The following is a 26159-nucleotide window of genomic DNA, read 5'->3' on the forward strand; positions in this document are numbered from 1 at the left end:
CTTTACAGTATTAACTCTTAGCCTCCGTCAGGCACTTTACATATCTGGTCTAACTTATTCCCTATAAACCACATAAGGTGAGCATTGTTGGGCTCATTTTAAGGATAATGAATCTGAAGCTCAGTGCTGCTAAGTAACTTATCCAGTGTCAAATAGGTACTAAGTGTTGGACTTAGGATTTGAACACAGATCTGATTTTAAAGATCATATTCTTTTCTTTGCTTCAGAATACCTCTAAAAGTGGAAAGAATTGTGTAAATAAATAACATATCCTGTAGATGAGTATATCAGAGCAACTATGCTCTTAATTCAGCTAATGATTTTGTGCATTTCATTTACCCACTGCTTACATCTATGCTGTCTTATTTAACCCCAATGAAGAATTTATTATTGCTATCCTATTTCTATTATTATTTCTATTTCTAATATTTCACATGAAGAAACTGAACCCAGAGAAGTTAAGTAACTTTCCAAAGGTCATACAGCAGTAAAGAGCATAGTTGCGGTTTGAGCCCAACTATCCTGATGGCAGCGTTCATTCTCATCCCACTAGAATTCTTCAGTTCCTCTTCTTTCTCCCCATCTTCCACTTCACCTCATTCTCCCACCTTTTTTCTCCACAAAACACCAATCCCAAAACCTTCATCCCTACCTCACTCTCTCACTGCAATGACACAGAAGCCAAAAACCCAGAGGTGCTGGAAGTGAGAATCTTGCAATTTTACTGATCAACAGGTAGAGGCATGGAAGGGAATACCAGTCGCGCCTCCCCCCACTCCCACCCCGGCTGCGATGCACGGATTGTTGGATCCTAGTTCCCTGACCAGAGATGGAATCTGGGTCCTTAGCTGTGAAAGCGTGGAGTCCTAACCAGTGGACCACCAGGGAATTCCCGGGAATATTTCTTCTTGATGCTAGAACTGTAGTAGGAGAGGATGTCCCAAGTTGAAATTGAAGACATTGTCTAATGTTTTTAAATGATGCTATAAAAAGCCTTCGTTAGTATCTTAGCCTGCCGTAACAAAATACCACAGTCTGGGTGGCTGTGGTCCCTCTTCCTCTTCTAATAAGAACACCAGCCTTATTGGATTAGGGCCCTACCATTATGGCCTCACTTAACCTTAAATATCTCCTTATAGGCCCTGTCTCCATATACAGTCCCATTGGGAGTTAGGTCCTCAAAATATGAATTTGAGGGGAACACAATTTAGTCCATAACAGAGCTTATAGGTTCTGTATTCTCACAGTATTTATTACGGTAAAGATGCATTTGGAGTTAAATAGTCCTTTTTAGCTAACCTGGGAATTTAACTGTTCTTTGTAATCTTTATAATACTGTTCCCAACTGAAACATAACTAGTTAAAAACTGGGGATTTACATAAGAAACTTGATTTTGAAAACTTAGAGATACTAATCTATGAAATAGAGGTAATGATCTATGAGTAGCAACAGTCTAGAAACAAAAGTACAAGTGAACAAAATACAGCATATGAATAAAACAACTGATTTTTTTGCCCTATTTTAATGTCTTGAATAATAATCTGGGTGGTGAAATTATGGACCACTTGAATTTTTCTCTTTGTACCATTTTGTATGAAAAAAATATATCATGTGAGTATGTTTGTGCATGTGTATATGTATCACTTGTGAGAAGAAATGGTAATTATAAATGATATAAATTAAAGATTAATCTCTTTACACACAGTGTTCTAAATTAATTTTCAACTTAGAGTTGTTAATGTCCCTGTTTTTCCATACATTTTCCTCTTTACCATCAAGAGAATTGATGATTATAGGATTTCTTAAAAAGGCCCCATCATTGTCTTCAGAGTTATTTTCCCCAAGCTGCTGACCCCTATCCTTCACATTTTGATACATACGTAATGACAGTTATGTCACGACTGCTGTTTCACTGACAAGGATTATATGAAGCATCCCGATTTTTTAAATGAAAAAAATGTGTGTTCTTGAAGCAGTGAAATATGGTACAGTCGGCCTTCCCTATCTATGGGTTCCACATACTCGGATTCAACCAACCTTAGGTCAAAAATATCCAGAAAAAAAAAAATTCTATAAAGCTCCAAAAAGCAAAAGTTGAATTTCCTGCCCACCAGCAACTATTTACACTGCATTTACATTGTATTAGGTGTTATAAGTAGCCTAGAGATGATTTAAAGTATACAGGAGGCTATGCATAAGTTATAGGCAAATACTGCACTATTTTACATAGAGGTCCTGAGTATTCATGGATTTTGGTATCCGCAGGGGGTCCTGTAACCAATCCCTTGTGGATACTGAGGGAGGACTGTACTTGGTTTTTTAAGCATTCCCCCTTCTTTTTCCCCCCTAAGAGCACTATTTGTCATTTTTAGAATATAAACATATAGACACTAATAGTCCCCTACTTAAAATGATTCAATTTAGTATTTTTCGACTTTATGATGGTGCAAAAGCAACACACATTCAGTAGAAACCATACTTTGAATTTTGAAATTTGATCTTTTCTCAGGCTAGCAACATGTGACATGATACTCTCTTGTGATGCTGGGCAGTGGAAGCAAGCCACATGATCATGAGGGCTTAACAACCATTCTGTACCCATACACTTTTCGCTTTCAGTACAGTACTCAGTAAATTACATGTTCTGCTTTTCGCTTTCAGTACAGTACTCAGTAAATTGCATGAGCTATTTAACATTTTATTATAAAATAGGGTTTGTATTGGATAATTTTGCCCAACTATAGGCTATTGTAAGTGTTTTGAGTACATTTAAGGTGGGCTAGGCTAAGCTATGATGTTCAGTAGATGTATTAAATACTTTTCCTACCTAAAGTTATTTTCAGCTTATGATGGGTTTATTGGGACATAACCCCATCATAAGTCAAGGAAGGTCTGTGTGTGTGATGGGGGGGACACTCTACCATTGTACAAATTGCATTTTTAATTTAACAGTATATTGTGAACATCTATTTCGTAGCGTTTTGTTGTTGTTGTTGCAGTACGCGGGCCTCTCACTGTTGTGGCCTCTTCCGTCGTGGAGCACAGGCTTGGGACGCGCAGTCTCAGCGGCCATGCCTCACGGGCCCAGCCGCTCCGCAGCATGTGGGATCTTCCCGCACCGGGGCACGAACCCGTGTCCCCTGCATCGGCAGGCGGACTCTCAACCACTGCGCCACCAGGGAAGCCCCGTAGCGTTTGTTTTAATGACTGCATAGAATTCCTTTTTTGATGGGCAATCAACATTTTTCATGTTTTGCTATTACAAAAACGCTATAAAGAAACACTAGTTTAACTTTATTTTTGTGCACTTGTCTAGCTCTTTTTGGGGGGTAAATTCCCAATAGTGGGCTGCTCAAACAGAGAATATTTTACAGTGGGAGACTATCAAATTGTCCTCGAAAAAGTTTGCATTAGTTTACGCTGCCCAGTAGTGTGTCTGAGTCCTTCCTCCCCGCCCTCCCACCACCCCGCCCTGCCCCAATACTTGAAGACAAAGGATGGTGGTAGGATAGCATTTGAGCAAGCTATTGGAAGGAGATAATGGTAGGAGGTTACAATTTCAGAATGAACCACGATGGAATACTTTTATCGGTGTTTATTTTGGTTGACCAGTTGGATATTATACTATTATTGATCTTATCAAGGCTCTTTGACTAAAGGAATCAGAAATATGTTTGGGGTAGCTCAAATAAGAGATGTTATTGTAGAGATCTCTGAATCCTCAGCTGGGCCTCGTACACGTATTTCAATACTTGGAAAATGAGGATTTGGTGTTTTTCTATTCATCTCTGGGACTTCATGATATCTTTCATCTCTATGTTCTTGTGTTCTCAATCTCAGTTTATTTGTCTCTTCAGATTTCATCTTGCATGTTGTCCAACTTGTTTTAACTACCTGTCAGTTTCAGAGCTCTCTCAATGTCTCTTAGTTCAGATTCTTAAAAGAAATAGGTAGTTGGCCAGCCAGTGCTCTACTCAGCTCTTCCCAAAAGTGTGGAATGTAAGTCTACTTCTTCTGTGGTTTGTTGGGAGTGGGAGGCCAACTGGAAACAATAGGCATATCTAGTATATATAATTTGCATTATATTCTAACTGTAGTGGTAAGAAAAGGGGCATTCTGAGGAGAAAGAATTATTTAACATGTGAAAATCTCATTGTCAAGCACCACACAGATATTAATTCTTTTCAAAGGCATAAGCACAGACTAGCACATGATAAATGGTTAATATGTGCAGTATTAGACTGCATATATTATTTTGTTCCACTAAAACATGAGTTTAAAATTTTTATCCACTTTTTTTCTAATTTTAGTCCCCAGAGTAGTGCTCAGCACATAGAAGGCAGTCAATATAATTAATGTATTTTACCTTATCTTTCAGTTAATAATTTAATTCAACAAGCATCTAATATGCAGGATATTATGCTGACTACTGTGGGTAGTTTTTGTTGTTGTTATAAATTTATTTATTTTATTTATTTTTGGCTGCGTTGGGTCTTTGTTGCTGCACGTGGGCTTTCTCTAGTTGCGTCGAGCAGGGGCTACTCTTCGTTGCGGTGCACAGGCTTCTCATTGCGGTGGCTTCTCTTGTTGCGGAGCACGCGCTCTAGGTGCGTGGGCTTCAGTGGTTGTGGCTCGCGGGATCTAGAGCACAGGCTCAGTAGCTGTGGCGCACGGGCTTAGTTGCTCCGCGGCATGTGGGATCTTCCCGGACCAGGGCTCTAACGCGTGTCCCCTGCATTGGCAGGTGGATTCTTAACCACTGCGCCACCAGGGAAGCCCTGTGGGTAGTTTTAAAATAGTGACAGATAAAAAAAAGAGCGAGGGTTGTGGGGGTCTGCATTCAAGGAGATTAGAACAGAAAACAAGATAAGAAAGGTATACGTGTAACTATAGTATTTTGTAAGTTAAAAGCAGGTAACTTTTACTCCTACCACCTGACAGTGATAAATCCTGTTCTCTAATCGTGTTATCTAATCCTACTTCTACTGGATCTCTGTAGGCCACCTGCTCCAGGTCTTTTTAGTGAAGACAATGGTTATTTGGAATTTTAAAGAAAAAAGGATTGTCCTCGTTTGCTGATCTCTTTCCACCAAGTTATCATGTAAACTGTTTAATGAGTCTTGTCACATTAGAAATATTATAAATTGGTAGATCTTTTTATGGCTTATAACTCTGTGTGTGACATTCAGCATGTCCCCTAAATGAAGTTCAGAAGTTTAAAAGATTTAAGAGCTCCTCTGCAAGCCTTTTTCCAGTTTAGCCTGTACTACTTGCCCTTTTGAATGCTTTTTTTTTTCCTTTTCCTGTTTTGACTATTAATCAATCATATTAGCCTGTTAGGCTTAACGTTCCTGTCAGGCCTATTAAAGAATCGTAGTTTCTGCCACTATGGTGATTCTCCCTGAGTTCAGAGTGAGCAAGCAGACAGTCCCTGGGTGAATCCTAGGGCTTCATCCTTAATAACCGTATGGCTTTGGTTGTGTATTAAATAAATGCTAAGTTAATAAATGGCATTAGTATAACCAGTCTTTTTATTACTATGTATATCCCAATTGTTGTGGTGTTATATGCATTTGTAAAATGATATTTACATAAGTATATCAAAGTGGATATTCATTGATGTAAAATGTGAATGCGTCTATGTCCATTTCTGATGATGTAAGCACCAGTTTCAGAAATATTAGGGGCTACAAGAAACTTGCATGTATTCATCTTTTATGACATTATACAGAATTCTTTTGTGATATCTTTGTGAGTGTATTCAAATAAGGAGGTCGTATACAAACCTCTAAAGTGAATGTAGGAATATTGAGGGCATTGCTCCCCTATGTATCTTAAACTTTTGAGTTGGTGCAAAAAAATGATTGCATTTTACCTGTCAATAGTCAACATCTGGCCTGCCTATCTCCCAAATTAGTGATTTTCTCTTAGACTTAGATCTTTACAGGTATATTCATATCCAGTGTAAGTAACCCAAGTGTACCAGTCTATGAATTAACTTAATTAAAGGATCTGTCAAGTTTTTTAAATAGTTGAACAAATTTTCTGGTTGCTGAGAAAAATACCAAAAGCTGATCATAAAATCTAGTTGAGTAAAAGGAGCCTTGTAGTTAATCTGACCAGTTTATGTGCATTCTTTATGTATGAATGGTCCCCACAGCCAGACAGCTGCAGAATTTCTCTCCTTCCTATATATGCTGGTACTATTTTTTTTTCCTCATTCCTCTCCTTCCCCTGCATTACTGTTGTTTATATGTGTTGTGCATTACTATTGTCTGTTACTATTTTTCTTCCTTTTCTGTTCTTCCTCTACTGTAGCAGTCATTGGCAGTAGTGATGGGAAAAGCAGAGGAGGGAGTAGGTGAGAAATAGTGAGAAGCTAGAAGAAGTAAAAGCTGTAATAGAACCTTCATAACATGCTTTCCATCCTGTTGTAATTGACTTATAGGAATAGTGAAAATTATGTTATGCCCATTCTTAATTCTTACTTCGATCCTTTTTCCCACCTCACTAGCTCAAGAGCCCCGAAAATTCTCACCATTTTCCCCAGCCCTGTGACTGCTCCTCATATCTTGGTTTCAAATATAGGCTTGATGTCCTTTTACTATATCCCAGTCTCATATTTTTTCCTCAATTATGATTCTAAATGATTAGTAGCACTAAGTTAGGTTATCCCTGTTGTGATGATGGATATTTATCTAGGCATTGCCAATATTTACCTTGCTTACTTTCTTTTTCTTTGTTCTGTTTCTAACTACCCACACTCCATTTGGATTGGAAGACTTTGTTTTATTGACATCAATTATTATTATTATATTATGTTCATACTGCTAGGACTTGCCTGTTACTCTGATCCTTAAGGTGAGTTTGCATATATATCTTAGACTCCCTTGTGTGTTGATTTTTACCATTTAACTCTCCAAGGACAACTTTATATGAGGGGGGAGGGGGAGGTTCTCATTGATACCTTAATACACTGCATACAGCTACTTAGGAATAAGTCACATCTCATGGACAGTTCTAACATTCAGCATTAAGACTGATTTCAGAAACAGAATTTCGAAGAGCATGTAGGCTATCCTTTTGTCCTGTTTCCTGTTGTTCAGAGGAAAGCCAAGTCAGGCATGTTCTAAGCAGAATTATTCTTTCTTACTGTTGAATAAAATTGAAATTGTATTTCATTATCTTTTATTTATATCTATTTGGTTTTGTGGGTTAAAAACTTGTCAGGGGTAGTTGTCATTTAATAGGTTTCACTATAACAGTAAAAAATACTTTAGTCTAAAAAGTACATAGTGTACATATGTAATAGATGAACAGGGATATTAGTGTCCACTCTCTGCATGTATACATTTTCTTTCTGTTTTTCTCCCCAAGCTTTTGAGTCTCTAACTTTTAACCTCTTTTCATTACATTGAGAAATTACATTGAAAAATTATTTTGTTAATATGTTAAAGCCATACTATATAGAGCATTGTGGTATTCTTAAGTATTGGTAGAATCCTCATGATAGTTATTTTGTAAATGTGTTTGCTTTCTGTTTTTCTCCCCACCCCTTTCATTGTTTCACTTTTACTGTAATTTCAGGTCCTCTTCTTCTCAGTCAAGTAAGGTGAAAAATATTATTATGGAATATGCATGCTGTTATGGTGATATAGTTTATTAATATACAGTTATCTTCATCTTCATTTAAAGTATTTATTAAAGAACTTGCTATATGATGATCCTGATTAAGGTGCTGTAAAAATGAGATATATACAACATCTTTCATAGATTCATTATTTTCTAGCATACAGAAATGTATGTCTAAGAATGTAGACAATAATGCTAGACTTTCAAAATATAGACAAAAATAAGTAATAAAACTATTGATATGTTTTTAACAGTTACATTATTATTAAAGAGCAAGTAAAGCTTTAAAATTACCTGTCACATAGTGAGTGTTCAGTATATATGGATTAATGGAATAAGTTCAGTTGGTTGATGATTGAAGGGAAGTTGTAGGAATTGCAATTAACAAGGCCCAGGAGAAAAATCACTAAGCACCGTTAAAATTCATGAGAAACTAAAGAACCAAATTCTATAGTTTAATAAATTATTCTAGCTCCGTGTTTTGCAAGGGTTTTTTAATTTATGCTCCTTTCACAAACCTTCCTTTAATGTTAGTTGATGCTTCAAAACAAATTTAGTATCACTAAAACCAAATCATTATTACCCCATTTATAGCATATAACCCTGAAAGAGATCATCTCATCAAGAATAATTATTTTTGCTAATTTAATATAAATTCCAGATCCTTTGTTATCAGATGCTCTTCTATGTCATGTCTATTTAAATGTATTTTCATAACTATGTTAGTAATAATTTACAAACAGGTTATTAATTTTTAAAACCAAAGTTGTTTTAACAGTATAATCTGAACAAAAGTCAGATACTTATGGAGTTTTTTATTTATTAGGGTCGGGGGGAGGCATGTGGATATATTTTAAATCATTTTGGGTTAACTACTACAAAATCACAACTTCTTACTAATTTTTTTTCCTATGATTGGCAGATTTTCTGGATGTTTAATTTAATTTTTTGTTTCTGGTTTTCAGGCATGTATAAGACCAGGAAGAAAACATAATAATAATGATTTTTAGAGCCTGACTTCTTATGGAAACCATCTTTTAAAATTCATCAATAGTAAACAATTGTCAGCTGAAAACTGTTAGTTCAGTCTTGGAGTTGGTAACAATTTCAGTATATATCAGTGTTCACACAGGTATTTCTAAGGAATCAGGAGAACCAAAGAAATGAAGGTTATTATTAACTTTTCCTTTTCTTTAGGCTACCTATTCTTTTACTTTAGTGATAGAATATATATGAAGAAATTATAAGAGAGCTGTACAGCATTTGTAGAACAAAGATTTAAGGAAAAGTTTGAGATTTCATGTGAAAGGGTTACGTTGCTAAAAATATTTTAAACTCCTGCCGTAGACTGTTAGAGCTATGAGAAATTTAAGAAATCAGCAGTGGATCAAGATTAGGGCTCAGAAAAAATTGGAGCCATTTGGCAGAGGAGGTAATTGAAGTGATCATTTTCCCAGGATAGGAAAATAAAATATCCTGTACAACTCTTTCTGACCTTATTAAATATTTTCCTTCTAATAATATAGGAGATAGTATAGTGATAATATAATAGTTGAAATTTCCTACTAGTGGTGTAACCTACCCTTATTATCCTGGCTTCTTATGCAATTCTATATTAAAATGGTAACATTTGAGATTGTAGAATTTTAAAAATTATTACAGTACCCAAAATGGTACCACAAGAGAACCTTTTCCTCCTTTTCTAAGACCATATGTATTCAACTATCCTTTAAGGTTTGTGTGCTTTACTATATACCTCAACTAAAACGATTAATCTGTTTGGTATCACGTCTACAAAAGTAAATATTTTTGCTGACTTGATCTAATACCCAACGAAAGAACCTCTTGGCCTACCTCCTTTGTGTGAGTATAAACAAAGTTTTCCTTGTTAAAGAACCTGGAAGACTTTTATGCAACTCATCATCAGAATAGGAATGTATAAACTGAGCTTTGGGAATTTACCTTTGAACTGATTTTTTTTTTTTTTTTTTTTTGGCCACACCACGCAGCATGTGGGCTCTTAGTTCCCCAACCAGGGATCAAACCTGTGCCCCCTGCATTGGAAGTGTGGAGCCTTAACCACTGGACTGCCAAGGAAGTCCCTGAACTGATGTTTAGTTAATGTGTTTTGTATCAGGATATATTTCATTCTGTACTAAGAAGCAGATAATTTCAATTTATTATTCTCTAAGTGCGAATGTTATACATCTGTAGGATTATGTAGAGTGTAGGGTTTTTGACTGCCTTCTGTCTCATTCATCTTTGAAATAAATTAAATTAATAGGCAACTCAGGAAGGAAAAAGACAATTGAAGAGAATATATGCATGGTTCTCTCTTAAAGAATAGACCTTAAATCCTTGGTGAAAGGTTGACGGTTTTTTTGGCCAAGCCATGTGGCTTATGGGATCTTAGTTCCTGAACCAGGGATTGAACCCAGGGGACAGCAGTGAAAGCGTCAAGTCCTAACCACTGGACCGCCAGGGAACTCCCAACTTAAGTTTTCTTTTAGCATACATCCCCTTGGTTTAAGATCTGTGGGGTTACATAATTTCTGTTATTTCTCTCAGTGGTACATATAAATTTTTAAATATTGCAGATAATCCTATCTCAAATAATTTTGAAATTTTTGTACATCTTATTTTGCAAAGATATAAAAAACTAAAGCTAAAAATACAGAGGTGCCTCTGTGCTTTAATTCCCATCATATAGAAATTGTAGAGACTTCCCTGGTGGCACAGTGGCTAAGAATCCGCCTGCCAACGCAGGGGATACAGGTTCAAGCCCTGGTCCAGGAAGATCCCATGTGCCGCGGAGCAACCAAGCCCGTGTGCCACAACTACTGAGCCTGGGCTCTAGAGCCTGCGAGCCACAACTACTGAGCCCGTGTGCCACGGCTACTGAAGTCTGTGCATCTAGAGCCCGTGCTCCACAGCAAGAGAAGCAACCGCAATGAGAAGCCCGTGTGATGCAACGAAGAGTAGCTGCCGCTCACCGCAACTAGAGAAAGCCCGTGCACAGCAATGAAGACCCAACACAGCTAAAAATAAATTAAATAAATAAATTTATTTTTTAAATGTTAATTTCTTTTAAAAAATTGTAGGCATGCAGTTTGAGTATATATGTGCATATATGTGTGTGTAAAATAATTGGAGAGGAACATGTTAACAAATTAATCTGTTAAAGTCTTGGGGTTGTGATTTTTTAATTTTCTTGAAAATTTAAAAAACTTTTTTATAAGAAATGAGAAAGAAAACTTTAGGTCAGGCATTAATTTGGAAATTACTACATTAAAATTAGAGTAATATTCTTAATTTGATACATTCACTGTATTTAAGTGTAGATTGTAAAAAGAACATTTAATCACAGTCTCAAGTTTTGTACTGGGTACTTAATCTGTTCAGACATTAAATATTTGAACATTTGAGGGATTTAAAAATAATATTTGTTCTTAAGACATAAAAAGGTTTTCTGGGGGGGCTGGTTATTGAGTTTGGTTATTTACAGTATGTTAGAAATAGGAAGCAAGCTCTGTCTAGGACCCTACTATAGTTTAGTTTTCCCTCCTCCTCTTTCCCCTCTTCCTTCCCCTCCTGCTTGATCCTCTCCTTCTCTCTCTCTGTTACCCTTAGTATATTTTACCTGTTTCCTGGTAGATTAATTCCAGGTGACTTTGGTCAATATGCTAAGCACTTTTGATACTGTTTACATAGTTTTGTGTGGTTTTTATACGGAGGAGGAACCCTACCACAGAAAACTTCTTTCTTAGAATTCCTTCTGAAAAATTCTAATTTTCCTTTCTTAGTATCACCAAAACAGAAGTTGCCCTTACATTTTTAAACTGGTAACCAGAATAGTCTGTGGTAGAATCAGACTGGAAGAATTTGAATATTTTCAGAGAAAATGTGCTTTTAAACCAATATGCTAAACCACAGGAACCCAGAGTTCTTTCCTTTGAGCTGTGCATTACTGTTTGTGCAGCTTCTGAATTGAAGTTAACAGACTGTATTCTGTAATATTGAACTATAAAAATGTTTGACTATTCTCTTTCTCAAAAAAATTTTTTGTTTGTAAGTCACAGTTATATCCATTCATAGACCTTGGGACTATATATGTGACTATATGTGAGTGCACAGTAATCGTAGGACAAATACTTCTTTGGAAGCAAAACAAAATTCATCTATATGATCTGTGAACATTAGCTTTTTCTCAAGGATGCTCACAGTGTACCCTGTTCCCCTTTAGAGTCTCTTTATCTTAAAGAGCGAAGTAAGAAAAGTAGGACTAGTGATTTTCACAGCTCTGGAAATTTGACTTAACTTTAATAATAATAATAAATAATAAGTATTGATTGTGAGTTTATCATGTACCAGACATCATACTAGGCACTTCCATTATATGCTGTCCGTACAAAGCCATTTGAAGTAGTACTAAATCTCACTTCCCAGAAAAATACGGAATTTATCATACTTTGTTATATTATGTGATCATCTCTGCTAGAAGCTCCCCCTTTCAATTTGTGGACTTCTAGATAAAGAAACTCAGAGCTAATGGGAAGAATACAGATAACCAGTGCTAATGAGAAATTTTAGAAATTTGAAAATAACAGAAATACTAACCAATAACAACAAAAGCAGACTCACCATAGTAATACAAATGATAGTACCAAAAGGAACTCATAGACATCCAAGTATACTAAAACTTAGTATGTTGTTTATTACCTTTGTCCATTGATTTTTCTTAGATTTAGATATAATTGAAAAATATTAATCAAATTAAATTTAACAAAGTAACTTAATTTCCCAAAGTAGAAATACCAGCTAGAATTTTTTAATATTAATGGAGCCTAGCAAGCATTCTAATATGTAAATTCAAAATATTCTTATATTATAATAGAAGTCCTGAAAGCTTTAATAAACCAATTTAACCATGAAATTTCATAGGAAAATAAGGCTCATAAAATCAAAAGTGGTTAAGCTCATATACTTGTCCTTACATATGTAATATTGAAATAAGAGAAAACAAAGTATTTTTAAATTAACTTCAGAAAAGCAGTTTTTCTCCCAATCTTTTAATGTGATTATGTGAACTTGCTATGTGAATAAAAGAATGAGAAAATGATATAAACTGAGTTTGATCATTTAACAAATGTTTATTGACCACCTACTCTGTGCCAAGCACTGTTTGAGGCATTTGGTATACATCAGTGGGGGAAAAAGTTCCCTACCCTCATGGAACTTACATTTTCACAGGAGAGGTAGACAATAAACATAATAAGTAAGTAAACTATGAAAAGCAATGGGGCATTGGAAAGAGGGTGTAGGAGGGATAATCAGGCTACAATTTTAAATAGGGAAGTCAGGATATGCCCTTATTAAGAAGGTGACATTTAAGCCAAGACTTGAAGGAGATAAGGGGGTTTAGACAAGAGGATATCTGGCCAAAGAACCCTCGAGGAGGAAGGAACAGCCAGTGCAAAAGGCCTCCAGGTCAGAGTGTGCCTCGCTGATTTGAGGAACAGCAAAGTTGGAAAGCAGTGAGCAAGGGGGAGAGTATTAGGTATGAGGGTAGACAGGTAACAGGTAATAGGGATACAGATTCTGTAAAGATTTGGGGTTTTATACTGGAGTGAGATGAGGTGCCATTGTACAGTTTTTATTAGAGGAGTGATATGACCTAACTCATGATTTAGAAGAATCAGTTGGGCTACTGTGTTGATAATTGACTATAGGAGGGCAAGGGTAGGAACAGAGACTATTTAAGATTATTGCTATTGCAATAATCCAGGCAAGAAAAAATACGGTGGTTCAGACTAGTGTGAAAGCAGTGAAAATAGTGAGAGGAGGTTACATTCAGGGTGCATTTTGAAAGTAGAGCCCACAGGATTTCCTGACAGTTTGGATGTGGGGTGTGATAAAGAGGAGAGTCAAGAATCACTACAAGGTGTTTTGCTTGAGCAATTGGAGGGGATTAGAGTTGCCCTCAACTGAGATGAGGAAGGCTGAAATTAGAGCTGGTTTGGGGGATGGAAGCAGATGAGAAGGTCAATTTCAGACTTGCTAAATTTGAGATGTCAGGCAGGCATTTGGACTAGAGCTGTAAACTTGCAAGTCATTAGCATGTAGATGATACTAAGTCTGTGCCCATGAAACTGGATATATGTTACCTGGTGATGGGGCATCAACAAGGCAGCAAGGTGGGAATTTCCTGGCGGTTCAGTGGTTAGGGCTCCGGGCTCTCACTGCCAAGGGCCCAGGTTTGATCCCTGGTCGGGGAACTAATATCCCCACAAGCCACTCAGTGCGGCCAAAAAAAAAAAAAGGCAGCAAGGTGATGAAAACTAACTCTACCTATCTCACAACTTTGCCTGGCGCCAGTATTGCTGGTAGCCCAGTTCTTCTCGCCAATTAAGGACCAAAACCAATTCTCAGAGTTTTGGGGCTAAGTAATATACTATATGTGAAGTAGTAGGCATTCAATAATTGTTTCTTTTCCTTTCGTACATTTTAACATTTAAAGGACAAGGCAGCTTAAATGTAGGATGTCTGTATTTAGCCTCTTCCCTCTTCAGTAGTGTTGGTTTGGGGAAATTATGAATGAATTACATTCACCTGTTTTACTAGAAAATGATAAATTATTGGATTACTAAAGCATAAGGCAAAATACAGGATAATATTAGGCTGAATGTGAAAGCTGAAGAGAAAAAAATTCAAATGATAAGAACAGAAAATCAACCTATATTCCCTTAGGTACCTAGAAACAACATCACTAGTGGTTCCAATACTTTAGAACACACTGGAATTATCTGGGCATCTCTTAAAAATACTGGTATCTGGCTCCTACTCCCAGAATTTCTGATTTATTTGGTATGGGATACAACCTGGCCATCCGGAGTTTTAAGATCCCTCCAGACATCCCTCTAATGTGTCACAAAGTTTGAGAACTACTGTGTTATACACTTTTTTTGTTCTAATGGAACTGTCACTAATAATCACAGTATTCAAATTTCCTTCCATAATTTATTTTATTCTTTGCTGGTGTCAAAAATGGAAGCAGCTATCAAGAAAAGGTCCTCTTGAGGTCATTATGCTAAGTGAAATAAGTCAGAGAAATTCAAATACCGTATGACCTCACTTATATGTGGAATCTAAAAACAAAAACAAAAAACAACTCACAGAGAACAGATTGGTGGTTGCCAGTGGCAGGGATGGGGTGTGGATGGGAGGGATGAGGGGTAGGGGGATGGGGGAAATAGGTAAAGGGAATCAAAAGGTATAAACTTTCAATTATAAAATAAGTCATGGAGATGTACAGCTTGGTGACTATAGTTAATACTGTATTGTATACTTGAAAGTTGCTAAGAGTGTAGATCTTAAAAGTTCTCATCACACGAAAAAAAAAACAACTATATATGGTGATGGATGTTAAATAGAAAGAAAAGAAAAGAAGGGAAGGGAAGAGGAAGGGAGCGGTGGGGAGGGAAGGTCCTCAAGGCAGAGCAGAATAAGTGAACCCTCTGTAAATCATGCAAATGAGAAATCACTGCCATAATTTGTTGTAGATTCATGGCAGATATTCACCTGGCCATTTATTTGTAGTATAAGTGAACCCCAAATTGGAGGTAGCTGTGATGTCATGGTAGCTGCTTTAGACTTGGAGTAAGAAGACTTGGATTGAAATCCTAGTTCTTTTCCATATTATCAGATAATTATCATAATTGCTTATTATCAATTATTATCATAATTACCCATTGTGATGGGCAATTCATTTAACCTTCCTGAAATTCAAATTTCTTTCTCCCTAACATGAGAATGAGCAAGTCTACTTTGCATGGTTGTAATAATTGTTTTTAAAAGTGAATGTATGTGAAGGTAAATTATAAAGAATTATATAAAGACACTAAAGAATTATTATTTGAAATTAATCTTAGAAGTGACATAACATTGTAAAATGTAATGATTTCCTGGAAGTAGATAGATATTTCTTCCTATATTTTTTCACTGATTTAAGAACAGAACTCTGCAAACAGTAAGTAATAAATGTTTTTGATCTTAATGTTAGGCATGGAAACTGTTATTTTGTATTTATTTCTTATACAGTGTATTAATATGGGAAAAACATGAACTGTCGGACACAGATATTGTCACTTATTATCAAATTTGTGTCACTAGGCATGTTCTAAAACTTAGGTTTCTTTTCTCTTTATATTGGGAATAATAATATCTAGCTTTGGGCTTCCCTGGTGGCGCAGTGGCTGAGAGTCTGCCTGCTGATGCAGGGGACCCGGGTTTGTGCCCCGGTCTGGGAAGATCTCACATGCTGAGGAGCAGCTGGGCCCGTGAGCCATGGCCGCTGGGCCTGCGCTTCCGGAGCCTGTGCTCCACAACGGGAGAGGTCACAACAGTGAGAGGCCCGCGTACTGCAAAAAATAAAAAATAAAAATAAAAAAATAATAATAATATCTACCTTTCAGGGCTGCTGTGTAAAATTCAAGTGTAAAGCACCAAGCATAGCGGCTAGCATAGGTTGGCAGGAAATGTTGATTCCTTTCTTCCCTCCAAGAGTATGGTAATCTTGGGATAATAATTTTAAAATCTGAGTAATAATTATTTCTCCATAGCCAAAAAATCTTAACTGTCATTTTTATTTTGCTGATTTCTATATCATTTTAACTTTTAAATGTCCACCCCTCTCCCAAAAAAGCCATTTTAACTTTAACTTTTTTTTTTTACTTTAAGTTTACACCATGGATAGCACAGAGGAGAAGAATGACAGCACAAAGGAGAAGAATGACAATTACAAAGATGATCTTCTGCTAAGGGTGGGACTTAATGATAATAAAGCCGGAATGGAAGGATTAGATAAAGAGAAAATTAACAAAATTATAATGGAAGCCACAAAGGTATGTTTCTTTTTTCTTTCAATATCTTTAATTCAGTACTTTTTAACTTTCTGTTTAAAAGAAAATTAGTATTTTAAATATCCTTTTAATTATTATTTTAAATATTTTAATATATAAAATTATTAAGCTACAGTGCATATAGAATAATTTCCCTTCTCTTCTGTTGCTTTTGCCATCCAATTTTCTACTTCACATGCACATAGTATGCATGTTAAAGCAAAATAACATATATCTTCTTTTTTCACCCATTTTTTTTCACCCCAATAGGAGAATAGTACAATTGTGGTTTTTTTGTTTTTATTTCAGTTAATATATCTTTGAAGTCTTTCTGTATAAGAAACTAGAGATCTTCATTCTTTTTTATGCCTGCGTATGTGGATATACTATACTTTATTGAACTAGTCAGAATCTTTATGGATGGACATACAATAAGTCATTTCTAGTCTTCCATTTTTACAAACAATACTATAGTGAATAAGCTTGTATTTCATAACTTTACATATGTGCAAATATAACTATAGGAGAGATTCCCAGAAGTGGAATTATTCCACCAAATACATATAGCATGAAAGGATATATGCATGTGCAGTTTTTAATTAATTGTGCAATTGCCCTCCATAGTAGTTGTATCAATTTACATTTCCACTGCCAATATGTGAGAGTATGTTTTACCATGCTGCAACCATACCAACGTAGTGTGTTACTATACTTCTGGATTTGCCAGTCTATGGTAACATAGGGTCACATTAATTTATATTTCTCTTATGAAAAGTGAGATTGTACATCTTTTTCATATGTTTAAAAGCCACTTATATGTGTATTTTTTACACACTGTCTCTTCTTACCCTTTGCACAATTTTCCATTGGATTATTGTTTACCTTTTGACTTTGCTCATGGTAGTTTAGTCCTGTGCAGTAGTTTTTCGTTTGCTTCTTTTTACGTACTTGAATTAGTTAACTACATATGACTTTCTCCAAGATCATAAAAGAGTTCTTTAATGGGTTTTTTCTACCATTTGGGGGGTTTCATTTATGTATTATGAAATATCCATGCAGAAAGGTGTAAAATTTAAGAGAATATCCTTATTCTTAGCAAATGCATGCTGATAACTGCACCAACTTACTCTCAAATGGTTTAGCCAAAAAAAGAGGGTGGAGAAAGAGAGAGTGAGTGTGTGTGTATGTGTGTGTGTGCGCACACAAGCACACATAAGAGTTGGGAGAGAAACCGAATGTAGCAGGATATCAACAATTGGTCGGTCTAGGTGAGGATATATAGGTGTTCCTTGTACTATTCTTTCAACTCTTGAATATTTGGAAATTCTAAAATAAAGAGTTGAGGGAAAAATAATTTTTTAAGCATATAAAATGTAGATACAATTTTAAAAGTATCAATAAAAGATAATTAAGAGATGAAATAAGGAATCCATATAACATATGGATAATTAAGAGATGAAATAAGGAATCCATATAACATATGGATAATTAAGAGATGAAATAAGGAATCCATATAACATATGGATTCATAAGAGATGAAATAACATAAGAGATGAAATAACATAAGAGATGAAATAACATAAGAGATGAAATAACATAAGAGATGAAATAAGGAATCCATATAACATATAGATTGGATCCTGGTTGGAACAAATACATTTGGAACATTTAGAGGAGTTTGAATATAGGGAGGATACTAGATAATATTAAGGAATTATTGTTAATTTTATTAGTTATGAAATGTTATTATGATTACATATTACTATGGAAAATGGCCTTATTTTTAAAGATGCATGCTAAAATACTCTATAGAATAGCTAAATGTCATTATATCTGTAATTTACTTTAAAACAGTTCACTTAAAAAAATCATTGAAGGAAATTAAGCAAAATGTTAACAGTTGTTAAATCTCAGTGATAGTTTTATATATTTATTATAGCAACCTCTATATTTTTCTGTTTCAGACTTCTTTGAAATTTTCATCATAACAATTTTTTAAAAGACAAAGAGTAAAACCTATGATCCTAGTTTTCAAGTTAAGAAATAGAATATTTAAGTTATCTTAGATGACCCTATCAGATATTCCCTCTTTCTTCCTCGTGTCTCAGTACCATTTACTAAATAGTCCATCCTTTCCTACTAATCTGCAGTGCTTTCTACTGTTCTAATAGATTATTTGTCTGTTCTTGCACTGTACAACATGATCTTAAATACAATACTTTAAAGTCTTGATATCTGTTGGAACAAGTTCTCTTTTTTTGGCCTTTGTTCTTTTACAAGAGTATCTTAGGCATTCTTGAATCTTTGCTCTTCCATATAAATTTTGTGTGATATTAATATGTAGCAATCATAGAATAGATACTTATGTATTTTATATATTAATATATTTGTATACTTTATATAATATATATTCCTCTAGTAGGGAGGAGGGGTGAGTTTATCTGAAATATCTTTCTTAAATTGAAATTTTCTAATTCTTGCCGCTCCATAGCAATTTACTTTTTAAAAACTTTAATCAGAAAATTTTAAACATACCCAAAATTAGAATAGTATAGTGAATCCCAGGTAATCATCACCCAGCATCAACAATTATCAACATTTTTACAAATATTGTTTCATTTTTCTCACTTACCTCTCCCTACTGAATTTTGGAGGTGGAAATTAGAGTATTTTAAAACAAATCCCAATAAATTGGATAAATTTCTAGGCATTCACAATTTTCCAAAACTGACTTAAGAAGATACAGAAAATCTAAATAGACCTATAAAAAGGAAAGAAATTAAATTAGTAATTAAAAATCTTCCCCCCCCGCAAAGGAAAAAAAGAGATCAGGTCAAGATGTCTTCACTGGTGATTTTTTTTTTTTTTTTTTGTACAGCAGGTTCTTATTAGTCATCCATTTTGTACACATCAGTGTATACCTGTCAATCCCAATCGCCCAATTCATCACACCACCACCACCACCCTGCCGCTTTCCCCGCTTGGTGTCCATACGTTTGTTCTCTACATCTGTGTCTCAATTTCTGCCCTGCATACCAGTTCATCTGTACCATTTTTCTAGGTTCCACATACATGCATTAATATACAATATATGTTTTTCCCTTTCTGACTTACCTCACTCTGTATGACAGTCTCTAGATCATCCACGTCTCAACAAATGACCCAATTATGTTCCTTCCATTGTGTATATGTACCACATCTTCTTTATCCATTCATCTGTCAGTGGGCATTTAGGTGGCTTCCATGACCTGGCTATTGTAAATAGTGCTGCAATGAACATTGGGGTGCATGTGTCTTTTTGAATTATGGTTTTTTCCTGGGTATTCACTGGTGAATTTTATTTGACATTTAAAAGAGAAATAATACCAATACTCCACAAGTTCTTCCAAAAAATAAAGAAGGATGGAACACTTCCCAACTCTTTCTATGAGGCCTGTATCCCCTTAATACTAAAGTCAAACAAGCAGAAGATTATAGATCTTTATAAATGTAGAAGTCCTCAACAAAATATTAGCAAACTGGATCCAACAAAATATTAAGATTATGTAGCATGACCAAATGGGATTTATCCTAAGAATGCAAGGTTGATTTAGCCTCCAAAAATCAATTAATGTACTATACCATGTTAATAGAATTAAGGACAAAAAACACATGGTCATGTCAATAGATGCAGAAAAATCATACCTGACAAAATCCTATACCCATTCATGCTAAAAACTCTTAATAAATTTGAAGTAGAAGGTTTTCTGCAACCTAAAAAGGACATCTATAAAAACATATACACCCCAATAAAAATTAAAAAACAAAAAAAATCCAAAAAAAAATAACCCTATAGTTGTCATTATAATTTATGGTGAAAGACTAAACACTTTTGCCCGAAAATCAGGAACAAGGCAAGGATGTCCAATCTCACCTGTTCTTTTCAACCTAGTTCTGAACATTTTAGCCAGTGCTGTCAGGCAACTAAAAGAAATAAAAAGCATCAAGATTGGAAACAAAGAACTAAAACTATCTGTTCACAGATGACATGATCTAATACATAGAAAGTCTTAAGGAATTTCAGGAGTGCAACAATTGTACCCTGAAAATTACAAAAACTTGGTGAGGGAAGATAATGACCTAAAAAATGGAGACATATGCCTATTCAAGGATGAGAAGATTCCATACGGTTAAGAAGGCAGTTCTCCCCAAATTGATCTGTAGATTCAGTGTACTTCCCTCATCAAAATTCCAGTGGCTTTTTTTTTTCTGCAGAAATTGACAAACAGATTTTAAAATGTATATGGAAATGAGAAACACCTAAAATAGTCAAAACAATTGTAAAAAGGAACAAGCATGGGGGTCTGACTTTCCTATTTCAAAACTTACTATAAAGCTACAGTTATCAAGACAATGTGTTACTGCCATGAGGCTAGACATATAGAACAATGGAGCAGAATTGAGAGTCTAGAAATAAATGTTTATAGTTTATTGATATTTGTACCAAGGCAAAAGAATAGTCTGTTCAGCACATGATACTGGGACAACTGGATATCCACATGCAAAAAAGATGAACTTATTAGACCCTTAACTCACACCATACACTGAAAATTAACTCAAAATTGACTTAAATGTAAGAACTAAAGCAATAAACCTTTTAGAAGATAGGAGAAAATCTTTGAGATCTTTGGTTAGGCAAACATTTCTTGGATACAACACTGAAAGCACAGTCAGTAAAAGAAAAAGTTGACAAATAGGGCCTCATCAAATTTCAAAATGTTTGTACTTCAGAAGATACCATTAAAAAATACAAAGATAAGCAACATACTAGGGTAAAATATTTGCAAAATAAGAAGACAACCCCATCAAAAAATGTGCAAAAGATATAAATAGACATTTCACTAAGGAAGATATAAGAATGGCTCATAAGCACATGAGAAGATATTCAACATTAGTCATTAGAAAAAGGCAAATTAAAACCACAGTGAGATGCCATTCATAGTATTATAGCCTAGAATGGCTGTAATAAATAAGACAGGACTTCCCTGGTGGCACAGTGGTTAAGAGTCCGCCTAAATATAGGGGACACAGGTTCCATCCCTGGTCTGGGAAGATCCCACATGCCATGGAGCAACTAAGCCCGTGTGCCACAACTACTGAGACCATGTGCCACAACTACTGAAGCCCACACTCCGCAACAAGAGAAGCCACCGCGATGAGAAGCCTGCACACCGCAACAAAGAGTAGCTCCTGCCCTCCGCGACTAGAGAAAGCCCGCACACGAAGACCCAATGCAGCCATAAATAAGTTAATTAATTAATTAATTAATTAATTAATTTAAAAAATAAGATAGTAACATGTTGCAAGGATATAGAGAAATTGGTACCCTCATACGTTGCTGGTAGGTTTGTAAAATGGTTCTGCCACTTTGCAAAACAGTCTGGTAGTTCCTCAGAAGGTTTAGCATGGAGTTACCATATAACACAGAGATTCCACTCCTAGGTACATATCCAAGGAAGATGAAAACATGTGTCCACACAAAATGTGTCCACAATTGTTCATTGCAGTGCTTTTCGTAATAGCCAAAAAGTGAAAATAATTAAATGTCCATCAACCTTATAAATAGATAGTATGTTCAGTGATGGAATGACGGATGATTTTCTAAAAGTTATTTTCTACGTTTTATTTAATGGCTAACATTAAATTTGTTAAAGTACTGTTTACCTAAAACAACTAGACTGCCAGTTATTTCTCCACTAAAAAAATATGTTTATTCAAGATCAGCGGAAAATTGCAGTTCAAGGTCTGCAACCATGGCAAGCCAAATGCAAGTCCCCAGCAAAACTGGAGAGGAAAACTCTTTCCAATAAGGGAAAAGGAAGTTGGCAAGGGTATAGTAAACAGAGTCCATGACTTTTTATTGGCTGAGTTCTTGCCAGAAAAGAAGAGGAGTCTTCTTTGTCTTGCTTTCTACTATCATCAAAGGGCATGAGAGCTCCCCCTTCTGATCTCTGACTCTATTTAATTGAGGTTTCTGTTAGTTAATTTTTTACAATAATTTTTTAGTGAAAGTGAAGGAGATAACTGATGACTCAGCTGACTAAGGCCTTGGATATACCCGGAGGATCCCACCTAGGACACATTGTTATTTTGTTATTTTCTGAGTGCAGATCTGTACTCATCTCTAGAGTTTGTACTGTGCTACATCCTGCCTCACAAGATTCCTATGATTTGTGTAACTATAAATTCATTTTACAGATAAGGAAACCTAAAACATAATAAGATTAATTTTAGGGTAACCCAGCTAGTAAGTAATGGAGGTAAGTTTTGAATTCAGTCATTCTGTTTCTAGAGTCTGTGCTCTTAGCCATCAGGTTCGCAGTGATGCTTCCTTCAAACATTCTTCTTATACTTTATTTTGTTTTCCTATGTAGGGGTCCAGATTTTATGGAAATGAGCTCAAGAAAGAAAAGCAAGTCAACCAACGAATTGAAAATATGATGCAACAAAAAGCTCAAATTACCAGCCAGCAGCTAAGGAAAGCACAATTACAGGTATTAATTCAATTGCTAAATAAAATGGAAGCTGGTAGAATAATAATTGATAGTTAAAATGCATCATGGTCAAGTCATAACTGAAAACAAGGTGAAATGTAAATGTTCATTACATTGTAAAGCATAAAATTTAACAAATGTGCATACAACTTTGTTAAATACCGCTCTACCCTTTTACATAAAGACCCACACCTAGACATTGTCACCTGCATTATACAGAAGAGTAAATGGAGCCTTAGTTAGGTTGTGACTTGCCCAGCTTTGTATGACAGGTAGTTGGCAAAGCTAGGATTTAATCCAAAGCTTTTGTTCTTTTTATTATGTATGTACATTGCAGCTAGAAAAGCGTACAAGATAAATGTGGCATGTTTTCTGCAAAACTAATTTTACAAAAAAGATTTAGGGGAACATGTTAACCAATTAAATTTGAAAGTACTTTAAAACATAATTGTGTTACAGTAAAACGAAGTCATGTAAATGGTAGAGTGCCAAATGTATGTGAACTTTTAAGATAAAACACAAGACTTCTAAAAATATGGGGCCTTTGGGTTCTTCAGCATCTTTGGGGAGTAAATACTCAGTTTCTGTGGTATTAAAAGTTATTTCAGTAGAAGAGTTTGAGAAGAACCAAGCTTCAAAGCATCATGTGGTAGACTGAGAACTCAAAGCAGTAACATTAAAGTTTACTTTTAAAGACAGTTTTACTCTCTGGGACTTCCCTGGTGGCACAGTGGTTAAGAATCCGCCTGCTAATGCAGGGGACACGGGTTCGAGTCCTGGTCCAGGAAGATCCCACATGCCGCAGAGCAACAAACCCCGTGCGCCATAACTACTGAGCCTGAGCTCTAGAGCCCGCGAGCCATAACTACTGAGCCCATGTGTCACAACTACTGAAGGCCGCTCAACTAGAGCCTGTGCTCTGCAACAACAGAAGCCACTGCAATGAGAAACCCGCACACCGCAGCGAAGAGTAGCCCCCACTCGCTGCAACTAGAGAAAGCCCGCACACAGCAACGAAGACCCAACACAGCCAAAAATAAATTAATTAAAAAAAAAAAGTTTTACCCTCTATCAAAATCTGATTCAGTTTTACAAAGCACTTTAAGCTATAATGTAACAATAAAATTATAATATTAATCTACTATGCTGCAAAATTCTTTTCATGATAGAGTTCAAAGATTATAAATTTTGTTTTCTTTATCAAACTACAGTGTGTCATTTTCTTTTTTGATATATGCTTTCCTAGAGCACAAACTAGTTTTGGGGTTTTTTTTAAATTTAATTTATTTATTTTTGGCTGCGTTGGGTCTTCGTTGCTGTGCGCTGGCCCCCTCTAGTTGCGGCGAGCGGGGGCCACTCCTTGCTGCGGTGCGTGGGCTTCTCATTGCAGTGGCCTCTCTTGTTGTGGAGCACAGGCTCCATGGTCACAGGCTTCAGTAGTTGTGGCTCAAGGACTCTAGAGCACAGGCTCAGTAGTTGTGGCACATGGGCTTAGTTGCTCCGTGGCATGTGGTATCTTTCTGGACCAGGGCTCGAACCCGTGTCCCCTTCATTGGCAGGCGGATTCTTAACCACTGTGCCACCAGGGAAGCCCCAAGCTAGTTTTTTATCTTCTGTGTTAAGTGGTCTGCTATCATGACTAAAGATGATTTGTCAGTCAAATCATCAGTTTTAATGCTTCATAGCAGTCCACTGTATGGAGGTGCATAATTTATTTACCTCATCCCACCTTGGTTCCAGTTTTTTGCTTTATATACAACATTGGGATGATCATTTGTATTCATGTATCTTTGTACTCTCCCGTTCTGTTATTTTCACCAAAGATGGTACCATTTTACATTTTCAACATAAAAGTGCTGGTTTCCTCACATACTTGTTTAAAACTAGATTTTATCAATTTTATCAGTCTTTTAGTTTTTGCTGATACAGTGTCTAAGTATTATTTCATGGTTGCTTTAATTTGCCTTCCTTTGACTATGACAGAGAAGGAATGTCTTTTCACATATAAATTAGCCATCAATATTTCCTTCTTGTGGGAATATCCTCCTTTATTCTGTTTGTTAGGATATAGGCTAAGTAGCTAGCACAAGAGACTCAAAAATATAATGGTTCAAATAAGTTTATTTCTTTCCCACATAACAGGTATGTAGTCCCAGCTGGTCTGGTGGTTCTGATCACCATAGTAATTTAGAGACCCAGGTTCTACATTGTCTTGTTCTATCATCCCCTAGTGTTATCCTTACCTGGATTGACAGAAATGGATTACCTTCAATCCATATTCCAGCCTCTGGGAAGGAAGAAAGAACCAGGAAAATATCATCGAAGGAAAGTAATTTACTATTAAACAAGTGAAAAAGAATTTGCGCACATTGCTTTAGGTCACGTTGAAGTTTCACGGCCACACCTAAGTGCAAGAGAAGCTGTAAAATATATTCTCTAGCTGGGTGGCCATGTGTCAGCTAAAAATCTATTACTATGGAAGGAAGAGAGAGTAGATTTCAGGGTTCAACTAGCAGTCTAAAGCAATACTCTTTGCCCACATTTCTAGAGGAGTTTGTTTTCTCCTTGTTTATAGATCTTATACGTGAAAAATTTTTTTTCTCTGCCGCTTGTAAAGATTTTTCTAATATGTTGTTTGTCTTTTAATTTTGCAGGGATTTTTTCCTATACATTTTTAAATGTTTATGTAATCAAATCCAGCAGTGTTAAAAATTTTTTTCTTGGCTTTAGTATTGTGCATAGAAAGTTATTCCTCACAACCAAGCCTGTATGTTCTTTTAGTGTTTTTATAGTTTTTTTATATTCAAATCTTTAGTCCATTTGGAATTTGTTTTGATGTAAGGTATGAAGTATATTTTTCTTAAATAGTATTATATTTTCCTTAAATGGTATTATTTTTCCTAAATGGTGATCCGCTTGTCCCAACATCATTTATTTAATCATAAGTCCTTTCTCCACTGAATTGAAATGAGGAACTTCCATATACTAAATTTTCATTGTGCTTGGATTTGTTTCTGGACTCTCTCTCTCTCTCTCTCTCTCTTCTTTTTTTTTTTTTTTTTTTTGTGGTATGCGGGCCTCTCACTGTTGTGGCCT

The 26159-nt window shown here is 35.6% G+C and overlaps 1 protein-coding gene across 1 annotated transcript in view; it reads left to right on the plus strand.

Moving 5' to 3' along the window:
• Positions 1–26159, plus strand: part of POLK (DNA polymerase kappa) — a 62396-nt gene that overhangs the window by 3595 nt on the left and 32642 nt on the right. The window contains exons 2-3 of the mRNA XM_060143136.1: positions 16370–16533; positions 22944–23063. Of these exons, the coding sequence (XP_059999119.1) occupies positions 16378–16533; positions 22944–23063 (276 nt within the window). The 5' untranslated portion in view covers positions 16370–16377. The remainder of the gene's footprint in view (positions 1–16369; positions 16534–22943; positions 23064–26159) is intronic.

The sequence above is a fragment of the Lagenorhynchus albirostris genome, chromosome 3 (genome assembly GCF_949774975.1).
Source record: "Lagenorhynchus albirostris chromosome 3, mLagAlb1.1, whole genome shotgun sequence".
NCBI lineage: Eukaryota > Metazoa > Chordata > Mammalia > Artiodactyla > Delphinidae > Lagenorhynchus > Lagenorhynchus albirostris.